General features: G+C 41.9%; 2 protein-coding genes across 5 annotated transcripts in view; one reads left to right on the top strand and one right to left on the bottom strand.

Annotated features, from left to right (window-relative positions):
* Positions 1–23,267, top strand: part of Rfk (riboflavin kinase) — a 101,646-nt gene that overhangs the window by 31,288 nt on the left and 47,091 nt on the right. The gene's annotated exons all lie outside the window — the stretch shown is intronic.
* The window catches only part of Pcsk5 (proprotein convertase subtilisin/kexin type 5), a 413,349-nt gene continuing 398,031 nt past the window's right edge, over positions 7,950–23,267 (bottom strand). For all 4 annotated transcript variants that reach the window (XM_074052070.1, XM_074052071.1, XM_074052072.1 and 1 more), the window contains 3 exons: positions 16,417–16,517; positions 14,163–14,364; positions 7,950–10,128 (listed from right to left, as the gene is read on the bottom strand). In XM_074052070.1, the coding sequence (XP_073908171.1) occupies positions 9,722–10,128; positions 14,163–14,364; positions 16,417–16,517 (710 nt within the window). In that variant the 3' untranslated portion in view covers positions 7,950–9,721. The remainder of the gene's footprint in view (positions 10,129–14,162; positions 14,365–16,416; positions 16,518–23,267) is intronic.

Below are 23,267 nucleotides of genomic sequence, written 5' to 3'. Positions count from 1 at the left end.
GCAGAAGAGTGGGAGAGACACACCAGGCTTTTAACAGGGAGCAGGCTGAGGGCCCAAGAGTTCATTTGCTTTCTGTTCTCATGTGTGGTCCTTGTCTCCCAGTTAGTATTTACAGCTTTTATTCTTCTTTGACTGCTGGCGGAGGTGAGAAAAAAATTTTTTTTCCTTTGAGACAGGATCTTCTTATGTAGTTCAGGCTGACCTGAACTTGGAATCCTTCTGCCTCAACCTTCTGAGTGCTGGAATTACTGAATTACTGGTGTGTGCCACCATGGCTTGATAAATATACATATACATACATATATATGTAAATATGTTTACATATATATAAATATTTGCCTTCTCATAGCACGAGAGTGAGGAACTATATGATCCCTGAGAAAAATAGAATAGTAGAATATCAGCATCAAGAGCCATGTCCCTGAAACACCCTTTTCTATTCCCAAGTCCCTTGCCGAGGAAAGGGGACAATGACAGTGGGCTGAGCCCAGAGTGTTTGGATGGAGGGCCATTGACTCCCTCTCTAATGCACACTGGGTACTGGGGCAAACTAGTTTGAACCTGCTTCTCTAGAAGACACCTTGCTTCCTGCCCATGCTCTGAGTCAGCTGAACTTGGAACACTGGTAGTCCAAGCACAAAGCGAGCTAAACTGATAATCTCACTGCTTCTGTAATCTTACCTTTTAAAAACCCTGTCCCCTCAGTAATCATGGGTGGCAAAGGAGCCCAAAATAGGACAAGTGTTCTATGTCCATTCAGACACCTGGACCTCCAGGTAACACTGTGGAAAGGATGAGTATTACTGGCAAGGCATGTGAGGGACAGAGGAGCTACTTCTCCGGCTTGTCGCCACAGGACATTAGCAGTGCTGTGCAGGTAAGCACTGCTCAACCGCTTCCCATTAGCTTCTCTGTTAGCAAGTTTCAATAAACCTTGTATCTTGTTCACCGCCTCTGGGTGTTTTCTTTGGCCTCTCAGCCACCTCCACCTCCACTGCCCTAGCACAGCTGGGCTGTGGACATTACAGGAACCAATGGAGAGGAAAACAAAAGACAGGAAATTCTGGATAATAAATTTAATATTGAGAGAAAGAAAACCACCATCCAGGAAAAGATTCTCCCTAAAAAAGAGTAGTGTGTTGAAGCTGGCGTGTCTTAGCCTGTAAAAATCAGTTGTTAAATTTTTAGGAATTTTAAGTGAGATGTTAGATGCAGTTATTATTAAAGATCAGGTTATAGGGTTGAGGGTGGGTGTAGCTCAGAGGTAGAACACTTTCCTAGCATGTGCAAGGCTCTGGATTTCATCCCCTACTCTATACACACAAAATACTGAAGTTATAAAACCTTTTAATTAGATAAATTATATTAAAAATGCAGGTAGCAGATTTTTCTGCAAGTTCATTATTTCCTAACTATTTTACATTTTACTATTACCTGTGCCCTTGAGGTTATTTGCAGCTAACACATCTTTGTAATGGTTTGCTTCTTCGAATTTCTTCACAATAAGTGATATCACCATTGAAGCTTGAAATTGGCCATTCAGGGAATATTTCCATCATAGAAATTAGCAGATGCCTTTTCTGAGCCAATGAGACATCACAAAAGGTTTTCTGAGACTTGCACCAGAGGTGGAGCCTTTTTCCTGTTGGGCATGGACCCAAGAGAATACGGTTAGGCCCAACTGGCATCCACCTGACTAATGTGAGGGGACACCCCAGTGAGAATGGAGCCAACATAGCAAAAGACAGAAGAGAGAGATGGTGACTAACCAGTACCAGGTACCAAGGTTTGACTCATCTCCAACAGGGGTAGATTGCACATCTACCCCTAGAGTTTTTTTTTTTTTTTTTTTGCAATCCTGGGGCTTGAGCTCAGGACCTCACACTTGCTATGCAGGCACTCTACTGCTTGAGCCACTCCACCAGCCCTTCTTTGCACTGAGTATTTTTGAGACAGGGTCTTGTGACAACTTGCCCAGACTGGCTTCGAACTGCAATCCTCCTGATCTAGACCTCCTGTGTGGCTAGGATTGCAGACGTGAGCCATTGGTGCCTGGCGACCCTTAGACTTTTTAGTTAAGGTAGTCGATAAATTCCTTTTGTACTTAGGCCGTGTGAGCTGAAGATTCTATTGTAGCTAAATCTAATGATAAATCTAGATAAATTAGGTGATAAATCATCTAAATGATGCAGCAGAATTTGTATCAGGTCCAGAACCTCACTGTTAGTCATCAAAGATGTTTCAATGACAATAACTTACAGGGAAGGTCATCCTCCTGGCCTCAATCTTGTCCTGATCTTGTATTATTTATAATTCCAGATTTGTTGTTGTTATCATCATCATCACTGTTATTTTGGCTTTTTGAGGCAGGCTCTCACTGTTTAGCCCAGGCTGGCCTTGAACTCACAATCCTCCTACCTCAGCCTCCTAGGTTCTAAGATTACAATTTCCCATTTTAAAAACATGTTGTTCGTCCAAAAAGCCTTATATCATTTCTCTCACAGGATAGGATCAATTCTTCTCAGTTAACACTTCTGTTAGAGTGACAGGATTCTTATTAGGTGGCCTAACAGCTGCTTTGCCCTATGATCTTCTTCCTTGAAAATGAATATCCATTTCGAGGTTCGAGCAGAAGAGGAGCAGTGATGGTGCTAAGCCCAGTGTGGTAATCGTGCTCCTTTGCCAGGTCATTGCTTTCCAGCCTTTCTTACAGCTAACAGTGTCCAGGTTCTGACATCTACTCCTAGCTCAGAAGGTAAACATATGCAATCACTTTTATTTCTGTAATCACTCAGCAAACATTTGCTTGTGTACTGTGTAGTGTGCCAGGCGCTAGGGCTGGTGAGACGAAGGAAACAGAGCTGACCCCATGTGTGAAGAGGCAGCTATGCAAAGTCATGGTCACATGACTGTCTTTTTTTGCCTATGCCCAAGAAGAATGCAAGGTAGATATCAATGACTGGAAATGGGAAACCCCAAAATACATCCTCAAATTTTGATCCTGTTTCACATTAGATCTAGACTGTACCAAGTATTCATAGACAGGATTCTTGCATTTCCTTCTGAAATAGTCTATTAACACTCCTTATATGTCAGTGTGAATGAAGACAATTATATATTACAGTCCATGGCATCAGACTTAGTCCTTTAGCTATGTAGTTCACTGAGAAGTTTCTCTTTTCATAAATTCTAAAATTTAGAATTAAATTAACTTTGTTAACTCTGAATATATTTTGAAAGGTGTACTCTAGTATCAAAGAGATGCACAGGCCAGGCATTGGTGGCTCACACCTATACTTCTAGCTACTCAGGAGGCAGAGATCAGGAGGATCTTGGTTCAAAGCCAGCCCAGGCATATAGTTAACAGTTAACGAGACCCTATCTCAAAAAACACCCATCACAAAAAAAGGACTGGGGGAGTGGCTCAAGTGTTAGAGTGCCTGCTTAGCGAGTGTGATGCCCTGAGTTCAAGCCCCACTACTGCAAAAACAAAACAACAACAAAAAAGATTGCATAAAGGAACCACAGTCTTTAGCTTCAGTTTCTCTAAATAGAAGTTTGTTTTCTCTATTTGATGCCACTTCTGTTCATTATCTTTTTTCTTTTTCTTATTTATTTATTTTGGTGGTACTGCAGTTTTGAAATCAGGGTCTTACTCTTGCTAGGCAAGTGATCTACCACTTGAGTCATATTCCCAGTCCTTTATGCTTTTAGTTATTTTTTAGACAGGGTCTCATGATTTTGCCTGGGTTGGTCTTGAACCATAATTGTTCTGCCACCACTTCTCAAGTAGCTGGGATTATAGATGTGTACTACCAGTCCCAGTTTCTTTTTCAGATAGGGTCTCATTAACTTTTTCCTGGATTCCCTTTGAATCACAGTCCTCCTGCTTCCCTAGTAACTGGGATTATAGGCATCAGCCACCACACCCAGCTCATGAATAGTTTTAAATGGATTAAAATATAGTTATACGTAGTTAATGTTCACAGCTACCTAAAATCATTTCTTTCTGCATTAACCCTCAACTCTATGCCTTAGGGCGAGATTGTGCACCTGATCCGCACATTGTCCTAGGGGCTTCTTTGGTATCTCTTTTAAGATAAAGTTTCTGTAGTATAGCCACAAACATTCATGTCTTAGCTTGTCTTGTTTTTTGGCGGTACTGGTACTTGAACTCAGGGCTTTGCACGTGCTAGGTAGATGCCTTCATAGGTAGATGACTTCATTTCTATCTCTTCCTGGCATCTCATTCTTATACCAAACCTCTTCCAAGTAACACTCATCCTGAGCAGTGTTTGTGGATTACCAACAAAGGGTTGGCTCATTCTTTGCTTAGAAGCTGGGTAGCAGCACAGAAAGAATATGGCCCAGAGAGTCTTGCATTGCAGGTCCAGTTTGACTTTTGCACACTTTGACTTAGACACCAAGAATCATCCTCCAGGCCTCATTCATGAAGCAGGATCACCTCACCCTTAGTAGGCATTCGTTTTGTGAGGATTAAATGAGACCAAACAAGTGAAGTACACTGCAAACAGAAGGCATCACACGTGGAAGGTATATTTCCTTTTTAAACTTTATTTGCAACCGTCCTGGAGGCCTAAGATCAGATGACTCCAACTCTGTGTTTTCCCAGTGACTAGAGCAGTGTCTGACATACGGCTGACTCTTAAATAGCTGATGAATCACCACTATCACTATCACAAAAGTCAGGGCAACGGCTTACAGCAGCCTTCCTGAAGAAGACCCTGTTCATTTCTCTGCTGTTTGAAACTCGGTCAAGCACAGTTCTCTTCCCACGACACCGTCCAGCATGCTCTGACCTGCATTGCCTCTTTCTCAGCTGGTACGGCTTCCTCCCCTCCTCACCGCTCACACTCGGGGAACAAGTAGGGATCACTGCACAGATAGCACATGGCCTCTGCCGTTGCCTGATTGCTCATTTATGTGAGCCTTGTCTTTTTCTTTTTTTGAGACACAGTCTCACTATGTACCCCAGGCTGGCCTGGAATTCCCATCTTCCTGCCTTTGTTTCCTAGATGCTGGGATTACAAGTGTGAACCACAAAGCCCTGGGAATCTTGTGTTCTTAAAAATTCAGTTCTAAACTAGGCTTGAAGATACACAGCTGTGTGCCAGCAGTCTGTATACCAGACTGAAGCAGGAGGACTAAAATTCCAGGCCAGTCTTGCCGTGTAGCAAGACCTTGTCTCAAAAACAAATGAGCAAACAAAAAATTCTATTGTATTGTGTCTCTTGATTGCTTACCAAGTGCTGGCTTCTGGGAAGGAGACAGTCTAAGGAGTACCCAATGTTTTGGTGCATATAGATATGTAATCAATGACATCACAAGGTGGGGTGAAAAAAATATATATGCACAGAGTATCTAGCTAGCAGAGATGTGAGAAAGCAATTAAAGTCTCCAAGAAGGTCAAGGAAGACTTCCCAAGATGAGTTACAGGGAACATGATTTTAAAGGATGGTCAGGAATTTTCCAGCTGTTCAAGGTGGGGGTGGTGGGAGTGGTGGGGGAGGAGCTTCCGAGGAGAGTGAACCATATGTCCTCAAGGACTCGAGGTAACAGGATGGTATTCAGAAGGACCCGGAAGCAATTTGGTTCTACTGGAGTATAAACAAGGAAGCTGGGATGCAGGAGGGAGCAGGAAGTTGTGGGTGATAAATCTGCAGAAAGAAGCAGGGTGATGTGTTGCAAAGTGGTGATGGGGAGCCCGAATAGGGTGATCCAGTGGACCTCAGAAGTGCCCTGGTCGTTTCAAATGACCTTTGATAACAACATAGGGGAAAAAATTAGAGAAAAGAGACTGACATTTAGCAGTAATTCCGGAGGAACCATAAATAACCCAGTGAGAGAGAGATGAGACCCTGACAGAGGCAGTGGTGACGGAATGAAGGACAGATTGGATTGATTTTTGGAAAGAAAACTTATGATTGATAAAGCTTGCTCAGTCATTGGATGCAGATAGATAAAAAGGAGAAAAAACAGAACTCTTGTTATTTTGCTAAGCACCTAAAAATGCTCAGAAATGGTCCTTTAATAAGTCTAGCCAGATGCCAGTGGCTCACGCCTGTAATCCCAGCTACTCAGGCTGCAGAGATCAGTAGGACCACAGATCGAAGCCAGCTCGGGCAAATAGTTCTTGAGACCCCATCTTGAAAAACCCTTCACACAAAAAAAGGACTAGTGGAACGGCTCAAGGTGTAGACCCTGAGTTCAAACTCAGGTACTGCAAAAAAAAATCAAGTCTCCATCACATGATCCGGTTTTGATTTTGATTTAATTTTATTTCCAGTCTTAAAATTACTTTCTATGAACCAGAACTTTCTATCTAAGCTTGCACCCAGCCTCTTGGTATATTTCCAGTCCACAAGATGCTCTTAATATTTCCAAGTTATTTACAAACAAAAAACCAAAAAGTGACTTAGTTTTCCAACCACATGTTTATCTCTTAAGACAGTTGCTAGCATAGAATTCAAAAGAAGAGTGAGAAAAACGCGGCATGACTAAGAACAATGAAGGGAAGATGTCACTCCTCACCAGTACACATGCACGAGGCGTCTTTTCACTGCAAGTCACATGGAGTAAGAACACAACTTTTTGGAGTGTTTCAGGTCATCTCGTCCTCAGCCAACCTTTAACTGGGTGTCATAAACACAGACTTTTGGAAAACATTTTCCAGGGCACAGAAAGAAATGTCAAACTCAGTCTACCAGTTGAAAAATTAACAAAGAAGGTAAATGAGGAGAATGACACAGTATAGGCACAATGACTTCTATCTGTAGGGTGAACTCTAACTACGCAGCAAGAGATGACAAATGCTTCCAGTGACATGATAGCTATCTTTCATGTAGTGTCACATATTTTTAAGAACTGAAAAGTGAACTATCAGGGCTTCAAATGGATTTTGAAGAGATAATTTTTACCTGGTCTCAAGATCTAATCTTTTTTTTTTTTTTTTTGTAGTACTGAGGTTTGACCTCAAGGCCTACACCTTGAACTACTCTGCCAGCCCTTGTTTGTAATGGGTTTTTTTTAGATAGGGTCTCATAAACTATTTCCCTGGATTGGCTTTGAACGGCTCTGTCTCCTTGAAGAGATAATTTAAATGATCAAAATGATCTCTGAAGAATTTTTTTTTTTGTGGTATTGGGGTTTGACTCAAGGCCTCATGCTTTTTTGTGCTGATATTTTTGAGATAGGGTCTCCAAAACTATTTCCCTGGTCTGGCTTCGAGCTGTGATCTTCCTGATCTGTGCCCCTCAAGTAGCTAGGATTACAGGTGTGAGCCACTGGTGCCCAGCTTCTGAAGACGTTTTTAAAAACAAGGTCAGTAGACCCACCACCTGTTCTGCTTCTGTGAGCTAAGAATAAGTTTTGCCTTTTGACTTAAAAAAAAAGTGAAACGAAGAACATTTCATGATATGTGACAATGATCTGAAATTCAAATCCCAGTGTCCATAAGTAAAATTTTACTGAAATACAGCTTACCCATTCATGCTGTACTGACTGCATTCATGTTACCTCATGGCAGAGCTGAATAGTTGTAATAGAGCTCTTCCAGCCCACAAAGGCTAGGTATTTAGGAAAATCTGGTTCTTTCCAGAGAACATTTCTTGGCCCTTTTGGCCCTTGCTTTAAGAGCTTTTCTTTAAAGAAATACAGCAATACCTTAAAGCAACTCAGGCCAATAGGAAAAGGGGAACAGGTACTAGAGAAAAGGTTAGATCAAAAAGAATTAACCTAGAAGGTAACACCCACGCACAGGAAATCAATGTGAGTCAATGCCCTGTATAGCTATCCTTATCTCAACCAGCAAAAACCCTTGTCCCTTCCTATTATTGCTTATACTCTCTCTACAACAAAATTAGAAATAAGGGCAAAATAGTTTCTGATGGGTATTGAGGGGGGGGGAAGGGAGGGGGTGGAGGGGGTGGTAAGGGAGGGGGTGGGGGCAGGGGGGAGAAATGAACCAAGCCTTGTATGCACATATGAATACTAAAGGAAAAAAACAAAAGAAATACAGCAAGGAGGCTTCGTGTGTCAGTGCATATTACCTATCTATCTATCTATCTGTCTGTCTATCTACCTACCTAGCTATCTTCTATCTTTAGTGAAGATAGTACAGTTCCAGGAAGGATACTGACATCACAGAATAAAATAGTGGACATGCTCTTACCATATTTAGGATGCTTATTTTCCCACCCTATGTCAGTGGGATGTAGCTCTTAGGAACATGTGCTTAGGGTCATGCTTAATCCTTGTATCTTGATTAGCCATCTGTGACCTTGAGCTATGGACTTAGCTCTTGTAAACCTTTGTTTCCTATACAAACAGGGGAATCATGACACCAACTTGACAGAGTTGTGGTAAAATATGTAGTGGGTGGGATGGGTTTTTTAGAGGAATTTCTTAGCTTGGTACCTGGTACAAAGTAGTTGTGTAATAAATTTTATTATGATTATCACCATCATCTAAAATATTCCTTTCTCTTTTGCTATTCCACTCCTAGCTCTGCCATAGCTTCTGCTTTAACAAGGCACTCTAAGATTCTGCTTACATAATTTTGTGTAACCCTTCCCTCTGTTTTACTATCTGCAGAGAAGCGATCTCCAGCTGCATAAACCTAAGAGCACACTTGAAGGGAGAATGGAAAAATCATTTAGGAATTCCAGAAACAAAATCACAGCAATTACAAGTGTTGGACAGCTGCTCGAAGCTGGTTTGCAGCTTGAGAGCAGCACGTTGGGATTTTTTTTTTTTTTATAATGATAGACTCTTCCCACTTTTTTTTATGGTGAATTCCCACTTCTGTGATGGGTTGTTGATGAAAGCTACTGCGATTTAGCAACTAAAGTCTCTCTTTTTTCTCTTTTTAAGAGTGGATGAAGTTTTTGTCATTTTATGTTAGGTTAACATTGCCATTTTTCTTTTTTTATTTCCTACCAGAAAAGCTCTTAGAAAATCATGAGGGTGTGATTCTTGGGCACGTGATATCCTTCACCACTGGGCTTGTGGCTGCCTGTCTCCTGTCTCCTGCTGAGCTTGCTCTGCCTTGGGGACTATTATAGTTCTGGATTTCTGCAGAGGAGCCAGGTACCAGTGAACTTATGGTTGCTGTGGAAGGAGGCTGGACCCCTTCTTTCCTCATTTCTAACTGGGTCCTGAGCAGCCTCAGCAGACACAGTCCCTTCTGCTCACCAGAGGTGCTCTGGAAACAACTGACAAGGGCCTCTGTTCTTGATCCTTACAAATCTCTTCCTAAACACAACAAAAGGGAGAGAAAATCTCCTTTCCCTTAACCAACAACTCTTTCATACCCCATCCTCTCCCTCCAAATTAAAGAAATATCAGACTTCCAGAAGGTGTCACAGGCTCGCCTCCATTACCTTTGAAATCACATGAAAGAGTTCCTATAAACCTCACTTGTTTTCACTTCCTGTATTTTGTGTCTTACTGAATTATTTTGAGGAAAATATAACTGAATTTTATGCTTGCTCCTCCATTATGCTGGGGCAGAAAATGATCATTGAGTTTAATCAATCAAAAGAAACACAAAATATTTCAGCAATCTTAATATTCTGGTTGGATTCATGGTTAAGAAGGCAAACACAAAAATTCACACGTCAGCCTGGTGTGTGGGTAAAACCAAAATCAGTAATGCTCACAGGCTCGCCTGCGAGGTGAATGGGGATGGGGTGGGGTCTGGTTACTGATAGGAGTAACTCTCATCATCGTATTCCAGCTCATCGTCATCTTCATCATCTAATAACCCATATTTAAATTTCCGGTAGACGGTGCCATCTTGGCCCATGTAAACGATGTCATCCTCGTCATCCTCATCATAGTCCCGGTCCCTGTACTCGATCACCTGATCCTCTTCGAAGCTGATGTTCTGGTGATAGCTGCTCTTATAGGAGGAATGAGACTTGCTAGGGTCAGCCAGCTTTTCATAGCCAGGCTTCCTTACTGTCTGGACTCGGCCCCAAGACTTTCTCCAGACGACCACAGAGGCCCCCAGCAGGAGCACCAGCACGATGGAGGAGGTGACTAGCAGAGGAGTCTTGAGGCGCTCAGCTGCAGGCCCAGTCTCCCTTGTTCGAAGGATGCACTCCTCTGTTGGAAGATGACCCCAAAGGCAGAGGGGAGAATGGAAAGGTGGGAGAGAAGAAATAGTGCAATTAATTCCTGGGGTAAAGACTTCACTTCTTGTTTTTACATCTAACATGGTAGAATCACTGTGTCTGGTTTTCTTAGGAGGCACACCACTTTGCAAAACTGCAGTATTGGGCTGGCAGTGTGCCTCAAGTGGTAGAGCGCCTGCCTAGCAAGCGTGAGGCCCTGATCAAACCGCAGTACTGCCAAAAAACCCTACAGTATATACCCCAACAAAGTCCCAGTCTATGTCTTATCAAGCCAACAAATCTTTCTTGAAAGGTCAGTTTGAGAGCTAAAGAGAATTCCCTTTTCCTCACATGTCATGGATCAGTCTCCAAGTGTCCAACCTGATGAACGGATTCTTCTGTTCACCTCCTGAGAAAATACTTCATTTTGGGCTGTGCTTTAACTAGTTCTAAGTGCAACTCTAATTTTTTTTTTTTTTTTGCAGTAATGGACAATTCTGATTTTTTTTCTAAGACCAAGTCCTCTCCCCAGCTATCCTTAAGCCTGGTCCAACATGATTATATCACCTTTCAATGACAGGAAAGGATAATTTATAAACCCCACTGGCTTTTCCAGCCATATGGGGCCTTGGAAATTACTTAGGCCAACTAAAGCCAGGAGAGGAAGTGAATTGTCAGAGACAAGACCTGGTTTGTGGAACGACTGGAATTCCAATTCATTAACCTGAGGTCCATGTAGTAGTTTAGAGATAATGAAAGCAAAATGCTCTGACAACCGTGATTTGACTTCTTGGAGTTACGTGGCTCGCCCTGGCAGGAGGAGTTACTGTATCATGTTTAAATCCTGATTACCTACTGGAGGGATAGGGAATTTCTTTGATCCTAATTAAGATCGCTGAAGTTGACATTCTGCCCCTTCCTATCCATCAGCCTCTGTTTGAGAGGCTTGGTTGAGAACATGAAGTAACCAAGACAGTGTCACCTAAGGAAGGATGAAACCGTAACCTCATTTTTCTTTACACTCATTCATTCAGGTGGTACAATTTGGGCAAATTTACCCAATCTATGTTATTTCCTTTTCTTTTGTCTACCACACAGGAGTGTGAAAAAGAGAAGAAACAATAAGAGAAAAAAACTGTCAGGTTAGGTTGGGTGTACAAGTTAAGTGTGTGGTAGGTTCCTCGAAATTTTTTTTTTTTTTTTTGTGGTACTCGGGTTTGAACTTAAGGCCTAAACCTTGAGCCACTCCGCCAGCCCTTTTTTTGTGAAGTGCTTCCCCCCCCCCGCCATAGGGTCTCTTGATCTATTTGTCCGGACTGACTTTGAAACTTGATCCTGTAGACCTCTGCCTCCTGAGTAGCTAGGATTACAGAAATGAGCCACTGGTGCCTGGCTCTTCACAAATATTTGTTGAGTCACTTGGATTTGCCCCCAGGATTCTTTGATGAGAGATTCTAGGCACATTCTCACACTAGCTTAATGGATATAATACTGCTGCCAGGTATGACAGTTTCTCTTATTAAATATTGACTGGTTAGATCTAATTTATCACTGCTATAGTCTCTCTCTCTCAATGCTGTGCTGGGAATTGAACCCAGGGCCTTGTGCATGCCAGACAAGCACTGTATCACTGAACTCCATTCCTAGTTATTCTCTCTTTTTTTGCTAGTGTTTTCTTCTGGCTTTCAGTCTCATGGGATTACGCCCATCAAGCAGAATTTCCTTCTCTAACAGTACTACCATTATTGCCTTGTCATTACTGATATCGGCACAGAATTTTTCCCTGGAGGAAATCTGAAAGCACCAGTGGGACAGATAAGCAATAGGCATGTGGTGCTTTGATGTAAATATTGCCTGAAGCAGGAGAATCAACATAAGACCTTTCGAGGTTGTTTCTCTTACTAGGGAGCCATATGCAGTCCCATCTCACCTACTGTTCTTCCTGTTAGGCTGCAGAGTCAGGGTCAACCTCTGCCATCTGGTTTCTTTGCAGGAGCAGACTGTCTCAGTAACAAAGGAGCAAGTAAGCAAGACTATTGAGTTTTGTTTTTGTTTTTGTTTTTGTGTGCTCTGCATATGCTAGGTGAGTGTTCTACCTCTGAGCTCTACCAGGTCCAGTCCAACAGTATCTGGCTTTTTGCAAAGTTGCCTCAGGTGACTCTTTATAAGAGCCACGGAGTAACCAGGGAAGCTGACTAAACAATTCTTTGTTGGAACAGACTTTCAAACACTTTGCACCCAACATGTACACACTTCTGGTTTCATTTAAAGGCACTGATGTAATGAAGGTCCTTATTCTTAGCTGACACAGCATGGATGTTAAGTAATCAGAAGGTGGGTGTGGATGAGGAGCTGGGAAAACCAGTTGCTCAGCAGATGAGAAAGCTGAAGAAAGAAAGAATTAATTTTGTGAAAGATACTTGGAACCTAATAGAAAAGGCTAATTAAAAAATAAAAAATAAGCCAGGTACTGGTGGCTCACGCCTTTCATCCTAGCTACTTGGGAAGCTGAGATCAGGAGGACTGTGGTTCAAGGTCAGCCCAGGAAAAAAGTTTGCAAGACCCCATCTCGACTGGAAAAAAGTTGGGTGTAGTCTCATACTTCTGTCATCTCAGCGACAGCAGAAAGCATGAAATAGGATTGTGGTGCAAGACATGAGGTCCTGGACTTGCAGTGAGATTGTATCTCCAAAATAACCAGAGCAAAAAGAGCTGGCGGCATGGCTCAAGCAGTAGAGAGCCTGCCTAGCAAGAGCTTCAGCCCTGGTATTGCCAAAAACAAACTAACTAAAATAAAAATAAAATATAAAATAAATAAATGGTTGGTAGCAGCTATGGGTCTAGGATTTTCGTTACTCACAAATGAGCAGATTTCTACAATATGACATAATTTTTGTCAGACAATGATTCAACAGGTCCCCATAAAAGGATCTATTTCTAGACTAAGGAATATATTTTAAGAATATGTTTACCCACCCGGGTGCTGGTGCTCATGCTTGTAATCCTAGTTACTCAGGAGGCACAGATCAGGAGGATCATGGTGCGAAGCCAGCCTGGGCAAATAGTTCGGATGACCCTATCTTAAAAAAAATCCATAATAAAAGAGGGCTGGTGGAGTTCCTCAAGTGGTAGGGTGCCTGCCTAGCAAGCGTGAGGCCCTGAGTTCAAACCCCAGAGTTGTCAAAAAAAGAGAAAGAATATGGTTTCCTTTTAGAAGACATTATTTCATTCAGGATCTAGTTTTGTAACTAAATATCAGCCTAGATGAGGTTGGAGGTTGGAAGACAGATGAGGACTGGTAATTGGTGAAGGGAGTTTAGTTTTTTCTTATCCTTCAATGAAAGCTCATTTCTTCAATGCTGTAATGAAAGGCTAATGAAAGGCTGAGATTTGGGCTGGATTTCATAGAATGATTCTTCAACAGAATAAAGATAATATTGGGGGCAGGGAAGGTGTGGCTCAAGTGACAGAGAGACTGCTTAGCAAGCACAAGGCTCTGAGTTCAAATCCCTAGCACTGAGAAAATAAAAAATTAGCATCTGCTTCCTTCATGACTAGTTCCTTTACTTTTTTTTTTTTCAACCCCAGGAGGGAAGAATAAAGAAGGAACAACGCTAATTTAAAAGGTCAAATTCTCAACCTATTTGAGCTTTATCTGGGAGGGAGCATAGCAATGGAAAGAATGTGAGCTTTTCAGGGTTACAGACCCATAACTCTAATTCCAGGTGAAACTTTTAATACTGATGTGTATTAATTCAGCCTTGACAGCCTCAGTCTCATCTGTAAAATGAGATCTACTTGTGTTGTGGTTTGAATTGAGGTGATGTCCCCAGAAAGACTCATGTGTTGGGGGCTTGGTGACCAGCTGATAGGCTTTTGGGAAGCAATTGGATCCTGAGGGCTCTGACCTAAGCAATGGATTAATAGATCATGATATGGTGATACAATGGGAGGTGGTGGAAGCAGGAAGCTGGGTCTCATTGGAGGAGGTAGAGCAAGGGGAGCTTCACTTCACTCTGCTCTCACCTGTGGTGTCCTGGCAGTCACAGCACTCCTCCTGGTTGTCAGTGGAAGGACTGGTGGCATGGGAGGTGTTGCAGCAGGGGAGGCAGCGGCTGTCGTCCAAGTGCAGCAGCAGGCCGGCCGAGCACACCGTGCAGTTGTTGGTGCCGGGTCCCTTGCATTCCATGCAGCTCTCGTGGCACTTGGCACAGTTAAATTCCTCTCCCTGTGGGGAATAGTCAGGAGATTCCTTGTGAGTGCAGAGTGATTCACAAGGCACTGGAGTTCCCAAATGGGGATTCTGTCTTGTCTTCACAAAGAGGTATGTGGCGGCCAGCAGAAAGATGGGATGTCCTGGGTCCATTTTAACTGTGCTGAGCAAGAGGACAAAAACCAACTGTGTGCAACTGGATGAAACCATTGCTGGGCCCTGACCTTTGAGGTCTGCTAGCAATAACAGTAGGAAAATGAACTTCCAGAATAGTTTGTTATAAATTGACAGCTCCTGTGCTCAAGGCCAGCTCAGGTCAAGAACCAGTTGTGGCTGGCTCACACTAGATAGACTTTCACTGGTTAAGATTTTTTCATTCATTTCCCACATTTCAAAAGTGGTGTATTTTATATGCAAATTAGTTCCTAATTTCTCTTTAAAATCTAGAAAACCTGCCACACTGGATTCATCTCTTTCCCCAGCAATGTCCTCCTCAGAGCTGAGTGACAGTGGCCCCTTTTTATGGTCTCCTATTGGACACGATTTCTGACACTTGCTCTTAATAACACCAACACATAGGTGACACATCAATTTTCACTTTCCATCTAGCTTGCACTGTGGTTTCCTTTGGCCCTGTGTCTTGCACTCATTTATGTTAGCTCCATGTTTGGCCTCTGTGGTTCCTGGATTCTTGTGAGCTGGTATAAATAGTGGTATAAATAGTGACCATAGCTAAAGCAGTTGAATCTCAATGGGAAGAATCCAAGGGCTGGTGGTATGGCTCAAGTGGTAGAGCGCCTGCCTATCAAGTGCAAAACCTTGAGTTCAAACCCCAGTATTGCCAAAAACAAACTTCACAAATCAATGGGAAGAATCCAGAGATGGGAAAAAAAAAATGCCTTGCCTCCCAGTGAGTTGCCAGGTGTTGGAAACATGAGTTAGGGAAGATGCTTTCTTAGACTACTTCTGTAGCTCAGTAAGCATGGTAGAATAGAAGAAGAAAGAATGAGAGGGGCCAGGGGAGTAGGTCGGGGAAGAGGCTTGCCTAGAGTGTGTGAGGGCCTGGGTGTAGTCCCCAGCTCCGAAACAAAATTAGGAGGGAGAGAGAGAAAGGGAGGGGTGGGGGAGAAAAAGAGAAGAAGAGAAGAGAAGAAAAAGAAAAGACAAGGCTGGAAACTAACTTCATCAAGGATCCTGGCACATTTTAGATGCTGCTGCAATGTTTTCTCAGCTGTTATTATCTCATCAAATCCCCTGAGTTCAGTTCCAGCTTTCTTACATGTACTACTCATGTGATCTTTAGGAATTTATGTGATCTCTTTGAGCCTCACTTTCTCCAAACTGTAATGAGGGCTGGTGTGAGAATGTAAAGAGAGCTTATATGTGAATATACTCATTCGTTTTAATTTCACTATGAAGAGATTTTTTTATTTTCTAAAGTTTGGAAACACAATCAAGAAATGAGAGAAAGCTGGGCATGGTTGGATACATCCATAATCCCAGCACTTGGGAGGCTCAGGCAGGAGGATAATGAAGTTGAGACCAGCCTGGACTTCATAGTGAGGCCTTGTCTCAAGAAGACGAGACAAGACAGGACAAGACAAAAGACATGTATGGACTCAGAAAATCCATGGCTTCTATGTAAGCAAATGAATCCTTCTTAAAACACTGTAAAGAGGTGGAGGAAATGAAAGATCATCACTGTGGTTCTTTTTTTATTCAGAGGTTTCCAATTAGACAGCCCAGGGGAGGAGAGAAGGTGGTTTGTATTTCTGACATCTAGTCTTGCACAGACTGAAACTTCTGAGGTCATGTAAACAATCACAGGGCACAGGGCTCATCCTGAGGCCCTCACGACTGAACTTTCCCATTATTTGTCTTAGATCTTCTCAGTTCTGTCCTTTTAGTGAGGGCTACAGGTGAGCTCACCATTATCTCATGAAACATTGGAAGAAGATTTTAAAATGTTAAAACTAAGCTGTAGGGATGTCAGGAATTTAGAACTTTGGAACTGAGCTCATGTTCCTCCCTAGAGGAGCAGAAGGCACCCGTCCCAGCTTCCCTTACCTCTCCCACTCTGTATTTCCCCACAAGACAGTCCGACGTGCAGATTCCTCCCATGAGGTGGTAACTCCACACACAGGACAAGCAGTCCAATGCTCCTTTTCCTGGAAGAAAAGGGGTGGGGGGGAAGCATTCAAATTTATGAGACATACTTCACATTTCAACTTCTGTCTTGGTTCCAGAATTCTTAGGAGCAAGGAAGATGTCAAGTAAATTGAAGCAGAAAGATGGATTGATTGAGGATATGAAAAAAAAAAAAAAGTCTACAACACAAAGTGAAGACCCACAAATTATCCAATTAGTTCAATCTGTACAGATGCTCAGTCTGGAAATTGAGGAGTCAGAGAAGATAGGTTTTGCATTACAGGAAGAGATTTTCAGAGAATGAGAAGTCATGTAGAAAGTTTAGAAACCTCTTTTCATCTTTCTGCTTTTTGTTTAACTAGTGGGGAGGCTGAAATGCGATTTGGAGGGTGCCAACACTCAGTGGTGAGTCATTCATGGACACACACGAAATACGGAATTTGAATTCCATATTTCATTTTGTCCAGTGGTTCTTTCGCCTCCTTCTTCTTCTTCTTGGTGGCAATGGGCCTCACACTTGCTAGGCAGGCATTCTACCACTTGAGCCAGCCCATTTTTTGTGTTGGGTATTTGCAAAATGAGTTCTTATGAACTATTTGCCTGGGCTGGCTTGGAAGCATGATTTCCACCACATTCATCCTCCTAACTCCTTTTCCCTACCTCCCTCCTCCCCTGCCCCCACTGGTGACAACCCCCAGACAGGACTTGTTTTACCTTTCTCTTCTGTTTTTGAAAAAAGACATTTTTGTTTGTATAAGACAGCTATACAGGGAGTTTTGCTGTGACATTTCTGTGTATATATGTATTATAACTCAAATTGGTTCATCCCCACTATTTTTCTCCTTTCTACCTTAGTCCCCTTCTTACGGTGATTTCAACAGACTTAAAAATTCTATATTCAAAAAAAATTCTATATTTATTCTTGCCTGGGAAGTACACCAACCATATTCACGTTCTTAACTTCCATCTTTTACCCTCCCTCTCCCCTTAGTGACCTGTTTTTCATAATACTGCCCTATTTTAAATACAGGAAAGCTAAGGCCCAGACGTGCAAAGTCACCTTTCCAAAGTTACACAGATAATAGTTAAACAAGGCTCAAATTCAGGTTTGTCAACTCACAGTCCACTGCCCTTTTGCCACACTGTCAACTGTCTTAACACATGAACCAAGGGGAGTTCTGAATCTGTAGATGGTTTGCTGTGGAGGCAACACCTCTCCTATCCTACACCTCCCAAGAATGACTGACCCAAACATCTCCTTCCGTGCAGGTATCAAGGAATCATTTCTGGAAAGAGTTTGGGGACAGAAGACTTGAATTGTAGTTCATTTTATGAGGAAGGCCCTGGCATTTCTGCTGAGAATTTCAAAGCAGAGAATGAGAGAAATGAGACTAGAATGTACCTCGAATTGTGAGTTAGAGCTGGGTGGAGGTCTCCTCATCAGAACCATGCTGTGGAGGGTGATTAGATGAACTTCTGTATGCCCTTCACACTCACAAAGGATTAAGTTGACTTTTCCAGTGTGATCTATGAGCTCAATCATTTATAATGTTTCTGTGGAAGAATGAGTTCTAAGCTCTGAACAGCAGCTGAGAGAATAAACTTTTAGGTCTCAAATGCTTCCTATGTTGGCAACTACATGCTGTGCTATGAATCCAAAGCCACTCTGTTTTTATTTTAGCTGTAGCTATACAGAATCTCTGCATGTTCTAGAACATAACTGTGGTCTTGGATGGAAAATTTAATCTTCTCTTAACTCCCTTACTTTCTTTTCTCATTCCACATTTTTCTAAAATAAAACTTAGATGTCTCACTCAATGAAGAGGCAATGGGGTAGACAGGTCATCTCACCTATATGTAGAAACTAAAATGATTGGACTCTTAGAAGAAGAATGTGGAGAGTTGGCCATCAGAAGCTGGAGGAGTGGGATGAAGGGGGAGCTGCTGATCGAGGGGTTCAGAGCTTCAGCTAGACAGGAAGAATAAGTCTTTTGAGATCTGTTGGACATCATGGTGGCTGGAGATATCACATACTGTACATTTCAAAATTACTGAGAGTAAATTTAAAGTGTTCTTACAATGAAAATTGGTAATTATTTTTGCTGATTGATATGGGAGTAAGCTTGATGTAATCCTTCCACAGTGTGAGTATCATAACATTGCTTTGCAACTCAGAAAAATATGCAATTATAATTTGTCAACTTATGACAAAATATAATATAATAACTTAAGGGCAGAAAAAACTAAGAGGTGGGAAAAAGGTAATGACAGGGTTAGATCACAAAATTCGTACTCAGATTAGTTGCATTTTTCATTTTTTGTTTTGTTTTAATTTTTGATTCTTTTTTTGGCAGTGCTGGGGATTGAACCAGGGCCTGGTGTATGCTCAGCGTGTGAGTCACCACTGAGCTACGTCCCCAGACCTTTATTTTATTTTTGTTTCTTTGAGCAAGATCTGAACTTGCTCTGAGCCTAGGCTGGCCCAGAAATTAGGATGCTTCTACCTTAGTTTCCTTGATCTGTTATTTTACTTATTTATCTATTTATTATCTTTTTTTTTGACAGTACTGGCATTTGAACTCAGGGCTTCACACTTGCTAGGCAGGCACTCTACAACCTGAGCCATGCCACTAGTCCTTTTTGCTCTGGTTGTTTTGGAGATAGTGTCTTATTTTTTTTTTGCCCAGGTCAACCTGTATCATGATCCTCCTATTTAATGCTTCCCATTACATCTGGGATGACAGGCATGCACCACCACACTCAGCTTTCCCCTGATCCTCCTGATCTTGGCCTCCCAACTAGCTAGGATTATAGGTGTAAGGCACCAGTGCCTGGCTCTGTTTTATTTTTAATTGACACGTAATAATTCTGCATAGCTGGGCATGGTTGCACATGCCTGCAATTTCTGCACTTGGGAGTCTGAAGTAGGGGGATGATGAGTTTCATGGGGGTACATAGTGATATTCTGATACATGTGTACGTTGGGAAATGATCAAATCAGGTAAGCAGCATGTCTTTCACCTCAAACTTTTATTGTTGCTTTGAGGATTTATTGTTTCTTCCCTAGCTCTTTTGAAATATACATTATTATTGACTATGTAGTCACCCATGTGCAATAGAACACAGGACCGTGTTCTTCCTGTCTAATGTAACTGTGTAACAATCTCTCCCCATCCCTACTCCCCCTAATTTCACTAAAGCCCAGATCCTGGGCAATACCCAAAGCTGCCTGTCAGCTCTGGGTGACAAATGAGATTCCTTTTACATCACCTACATTTATTGTAAGACCTGTACACTTAGGTACCCTGAATCTTTCACAAACAGCAGTTTGTTAATTTCCAGAATGCTCTCAGTTGTTAGGAACATCTCTCCTCCATTGGGAGGCTGAAATCAGGAGGATCAAGGCTCAAGGACAGCATGGGAGAATAGTTCAAGAGACTTCCATCTCCAAAATAACCAGAGCAAAATGGACTGGAGGTGTGGCTTTGCAAGTGTGAAGCCCTGAGTTCAAACCACAGTCCCCTACACACATACAAAAAAAAAAGATCCTACATATATTATTTCTTCTAAGGAGCTCTGGGACCTAGAAGACGGGAATTTTTCCATTTCCTGAAAATTCAGAACAGCTCACCAACTTCTGTCTCTCACATTGACCCCCTGGGATGAACCCAACACACGCAGAGCAGCCCCTGGATAGTCTGTGAGTGCTGTCTTCATGGAGAGCTTGGGGAAGTTAACAGGCTTTGGCTATCAGCCTGGATTTGATTCCTAATGGTTTTATGGGAATAAATAAAAAGTTAGCATGTGAAGGAAAGGAATGAGCTAATTATAGAGGGATGGTTGCATACAAAGACACACCTGAGGCCTGAGTATGCTATGCTTCCCCACCCTTGGCCCCCAGCATTTTTCTTCCCTCCCCTCCCCTCCTCATCCCTTCCCTTCCCATTTCTGAGTCTGAGCTATATCCAGCCTGGCCTCAGACTCACTATGTAGCCCACGCTGGCCTTGAACTCTTGATTCTCCTGTTGGTATTACAGATGTGTATCATCATGCCCGGCAAGACATTTTCTTCCTAACATCTTAAAAGTATTGGGCAGGTAAAAGTGAATGAAATGCAATTTTGTCGGCAAATTGCTTGTTTAGATTGCCAAACTTTCTTGATTCTTTTATGCATCCTCATTTCTTAATGTTTTCACAAGGAGTTGACTCCTTATTTGTAGCATAAGGGAAAACCTATTCCCCAATTTTTTAATCCATTTGTGTAAAGCTGGAGGACTTTCTGAGATTCACTAATCGACAAAGGACATGTGTGGTATGTGAAGGAAGGACACAGAAAAAATGAATGTCACACACAGAAAACTGCAGCTGGATAGGTTGTGGGGTTCCAGCCACATCCAAAAGGAGGGGACGCAGCACTCAAGGTGGTCTCTAGATTCATCCAATACGCCATCATCCCTTAAATACTATCTCCGGAATACCATGTTCATGAACTTCCAAGTCTGGGAATGTTCAAAACCGTTGACCTTAATTGACCCTGAAAATGTCAAATCCAATTAGAGAAATGTACAATTTTTAAAATTGTGGTTATAACATCACAGATAATTTCTCTAAACTCCATAAAAAATCTAAAAAGACTAATTTTGTCCTACTTTGATGGCTGATGTTAAAAGACATTAACTTGCCAGGTCTGGTGGCTCACGCCTGTAATCCTAGCTACTCAGGAGGCAGAGATCAGGAAGATCACGGTTTGAAGCCATCCCAGACAAATAGTTCATGAGACCCTATCTCAAAAAAACCCATCACAAAAAAAGTGCTGATGGAGTGGCTCGAGGTATAGGCCATGAGTTCAAACCCCAGTACCACACATACAAAAAAAGAAAAGATGTTAACTTAACCTAATGATGGTTGCCTGACCTTAGTTAGAAATCAAGAACTCCACCACTGGCCCACTCCACGACACTGATGGGTTTGAATTGGGGTTGGCTGACTTAGCAAATGAAGAAACAGCATTTTGTCTGGCACCATGCTTGGAATAAAGGCCCACCAAATCCAGGAATACTGATATCAGAGATAGTCTCTACTTAAAAAATCAGGTAAGAAGGCAACATTTACCACTACGTGGCCAATTACAGTGTCAGTTTCCATCATTCCCAGTCCACCCAAGTCAATGTATTCTGTTATCTTATTCTGATTAGAATTTTTGAGTGCCAACTGAATGTATCTCTTGAATTAAAAAAAAAGAGAAAACTCATATTAATGATTACTTAATGTAGTTTGTTTGGGAAGCCAATGTTTTCAAAGGTTGGAGTTAATAACAGATGGCATAGTCAACTTTCTACCACTCTTAAGTTACCTCAATTCAATTTATTATCTCATTTGTTATCTTAATCTGATTAAAGTTTTCAGCAGCAACCATATGGGTTTCTAGAAAGAAAAAAGAAAAATGATTACTGGATACAATTTTTTTGGAAGGCTAATTCTTTTTTTTTTTTTGCTGGGACTGGAGTTTGAACTCAATGCTCTGCACTTGCAAAGCAAGTGCTTTACTGCCTTAGCCACACCTCAATTCCATTCTTTGCGCTGGTTAGTTTGGAGATGGGTTCTTGAGAACCATTTGCCTGGGGTGGCCTTGAACTGTGATTTGGAAGACTAATTCTTTCATAGGTTGAAGTCCATTGAAGGTTAGCATGAAGATGGAACCATTGCGTGATAGAATGTTCATGGAGTTCCCATTGAGGTTGTTGGAAATTTAGGAAGGGCAGATATTACTCTGAGATCTTCCTCTGTGCCAAGCTGTTCAGCAACACCCTGACTGGTCAGCCTATGTTTCCATCTGAAGAGGATGACCACTGCTAAAATGTCACTTGGAACCATGGTGCACACTACAGTAGCCACTAGCCACATGTGGCTACTGAGCATTTGAAGTCTGGCCTTGAGTTGTGCTATAAGGTAAAATAAACACTGGATTGCAAAGACAGTTCCAGAAAAGAGTGTAAAATACCTCAACAATTCTTACATGGATTGTATGTTCAAATGATAACATTCTGAGTATATTAAATAGATAGGTTATTTCAATTAAATATAACTATTTTTTTAAAATATGACTAAATTTTTAAAAATTACATGAATATCTTACATTTTACTTTTTTAAGTAGCAATTACACAAATTAATTTGGGCTGCGGGGACCTAACTGCCATAGTCATAATTGTATGGAGACCATCTGGGCCACAATGCTGTATAAATATTTGTTGAACTAATAACTGCAAGAATGAACAAACAAGCTGTGCGCCAGTGGCTCACACCTGTAATCCTAGCTACTTGGGAGGCTGAGATCAGGAGATTCGAGGTTTGAGGACAGCCTGGGCAAATAGTTTGAAAGACACTATCTCCAAACCAGCCAGAGCAAAATGGATTAGAGGTGTGACTCAAGCAATAGAGCCCCTGCTTTGCCAGTATAAAGTCCTAAATTCAAATCTTAGTCTCAACAGCAAAAAACAACAAAAAAACCCATCAACAACAAAAATCCCCAAGAATGAACACACAGATTACTGAGGGAATACAGGCTGGTGTGGTCAGGGAAGGCTTTTTGGAGAGCATGTTGAATGTAATGAATATCAGAAAGAGGTAGCCAGACCGAGCAGGCTGGAGTATTCTGGAGAGAAGTAGAGAGGACAGGTTGGCTTAGGTTTATGGTAAGTAATTACGCCTGGAGTATCCCAGGATGAAGAGCCTTCATGCAATGATAGTTAAGACTCTATCTTAAAATCAG

This window comes from Castor canadensis, chromosome 13, assembly GCF_047511655.1.
Source record: "Castor canadensis chromosome 13, mCasCan1.hap1v2, whole genome shotgun sequence".
In the NCBI taxonomy this organism is placed as follows: domain Eukaryota; kingdom Metazoa; phylum Chordata; class Mammalia; order Rodentia; family Castoridae; genus Castor; species Castor canadensis.
Note: the sequence above shows the minus strand (reverse complement) of the source record. Positions and strands in the feature narration are given on the sequence as shown.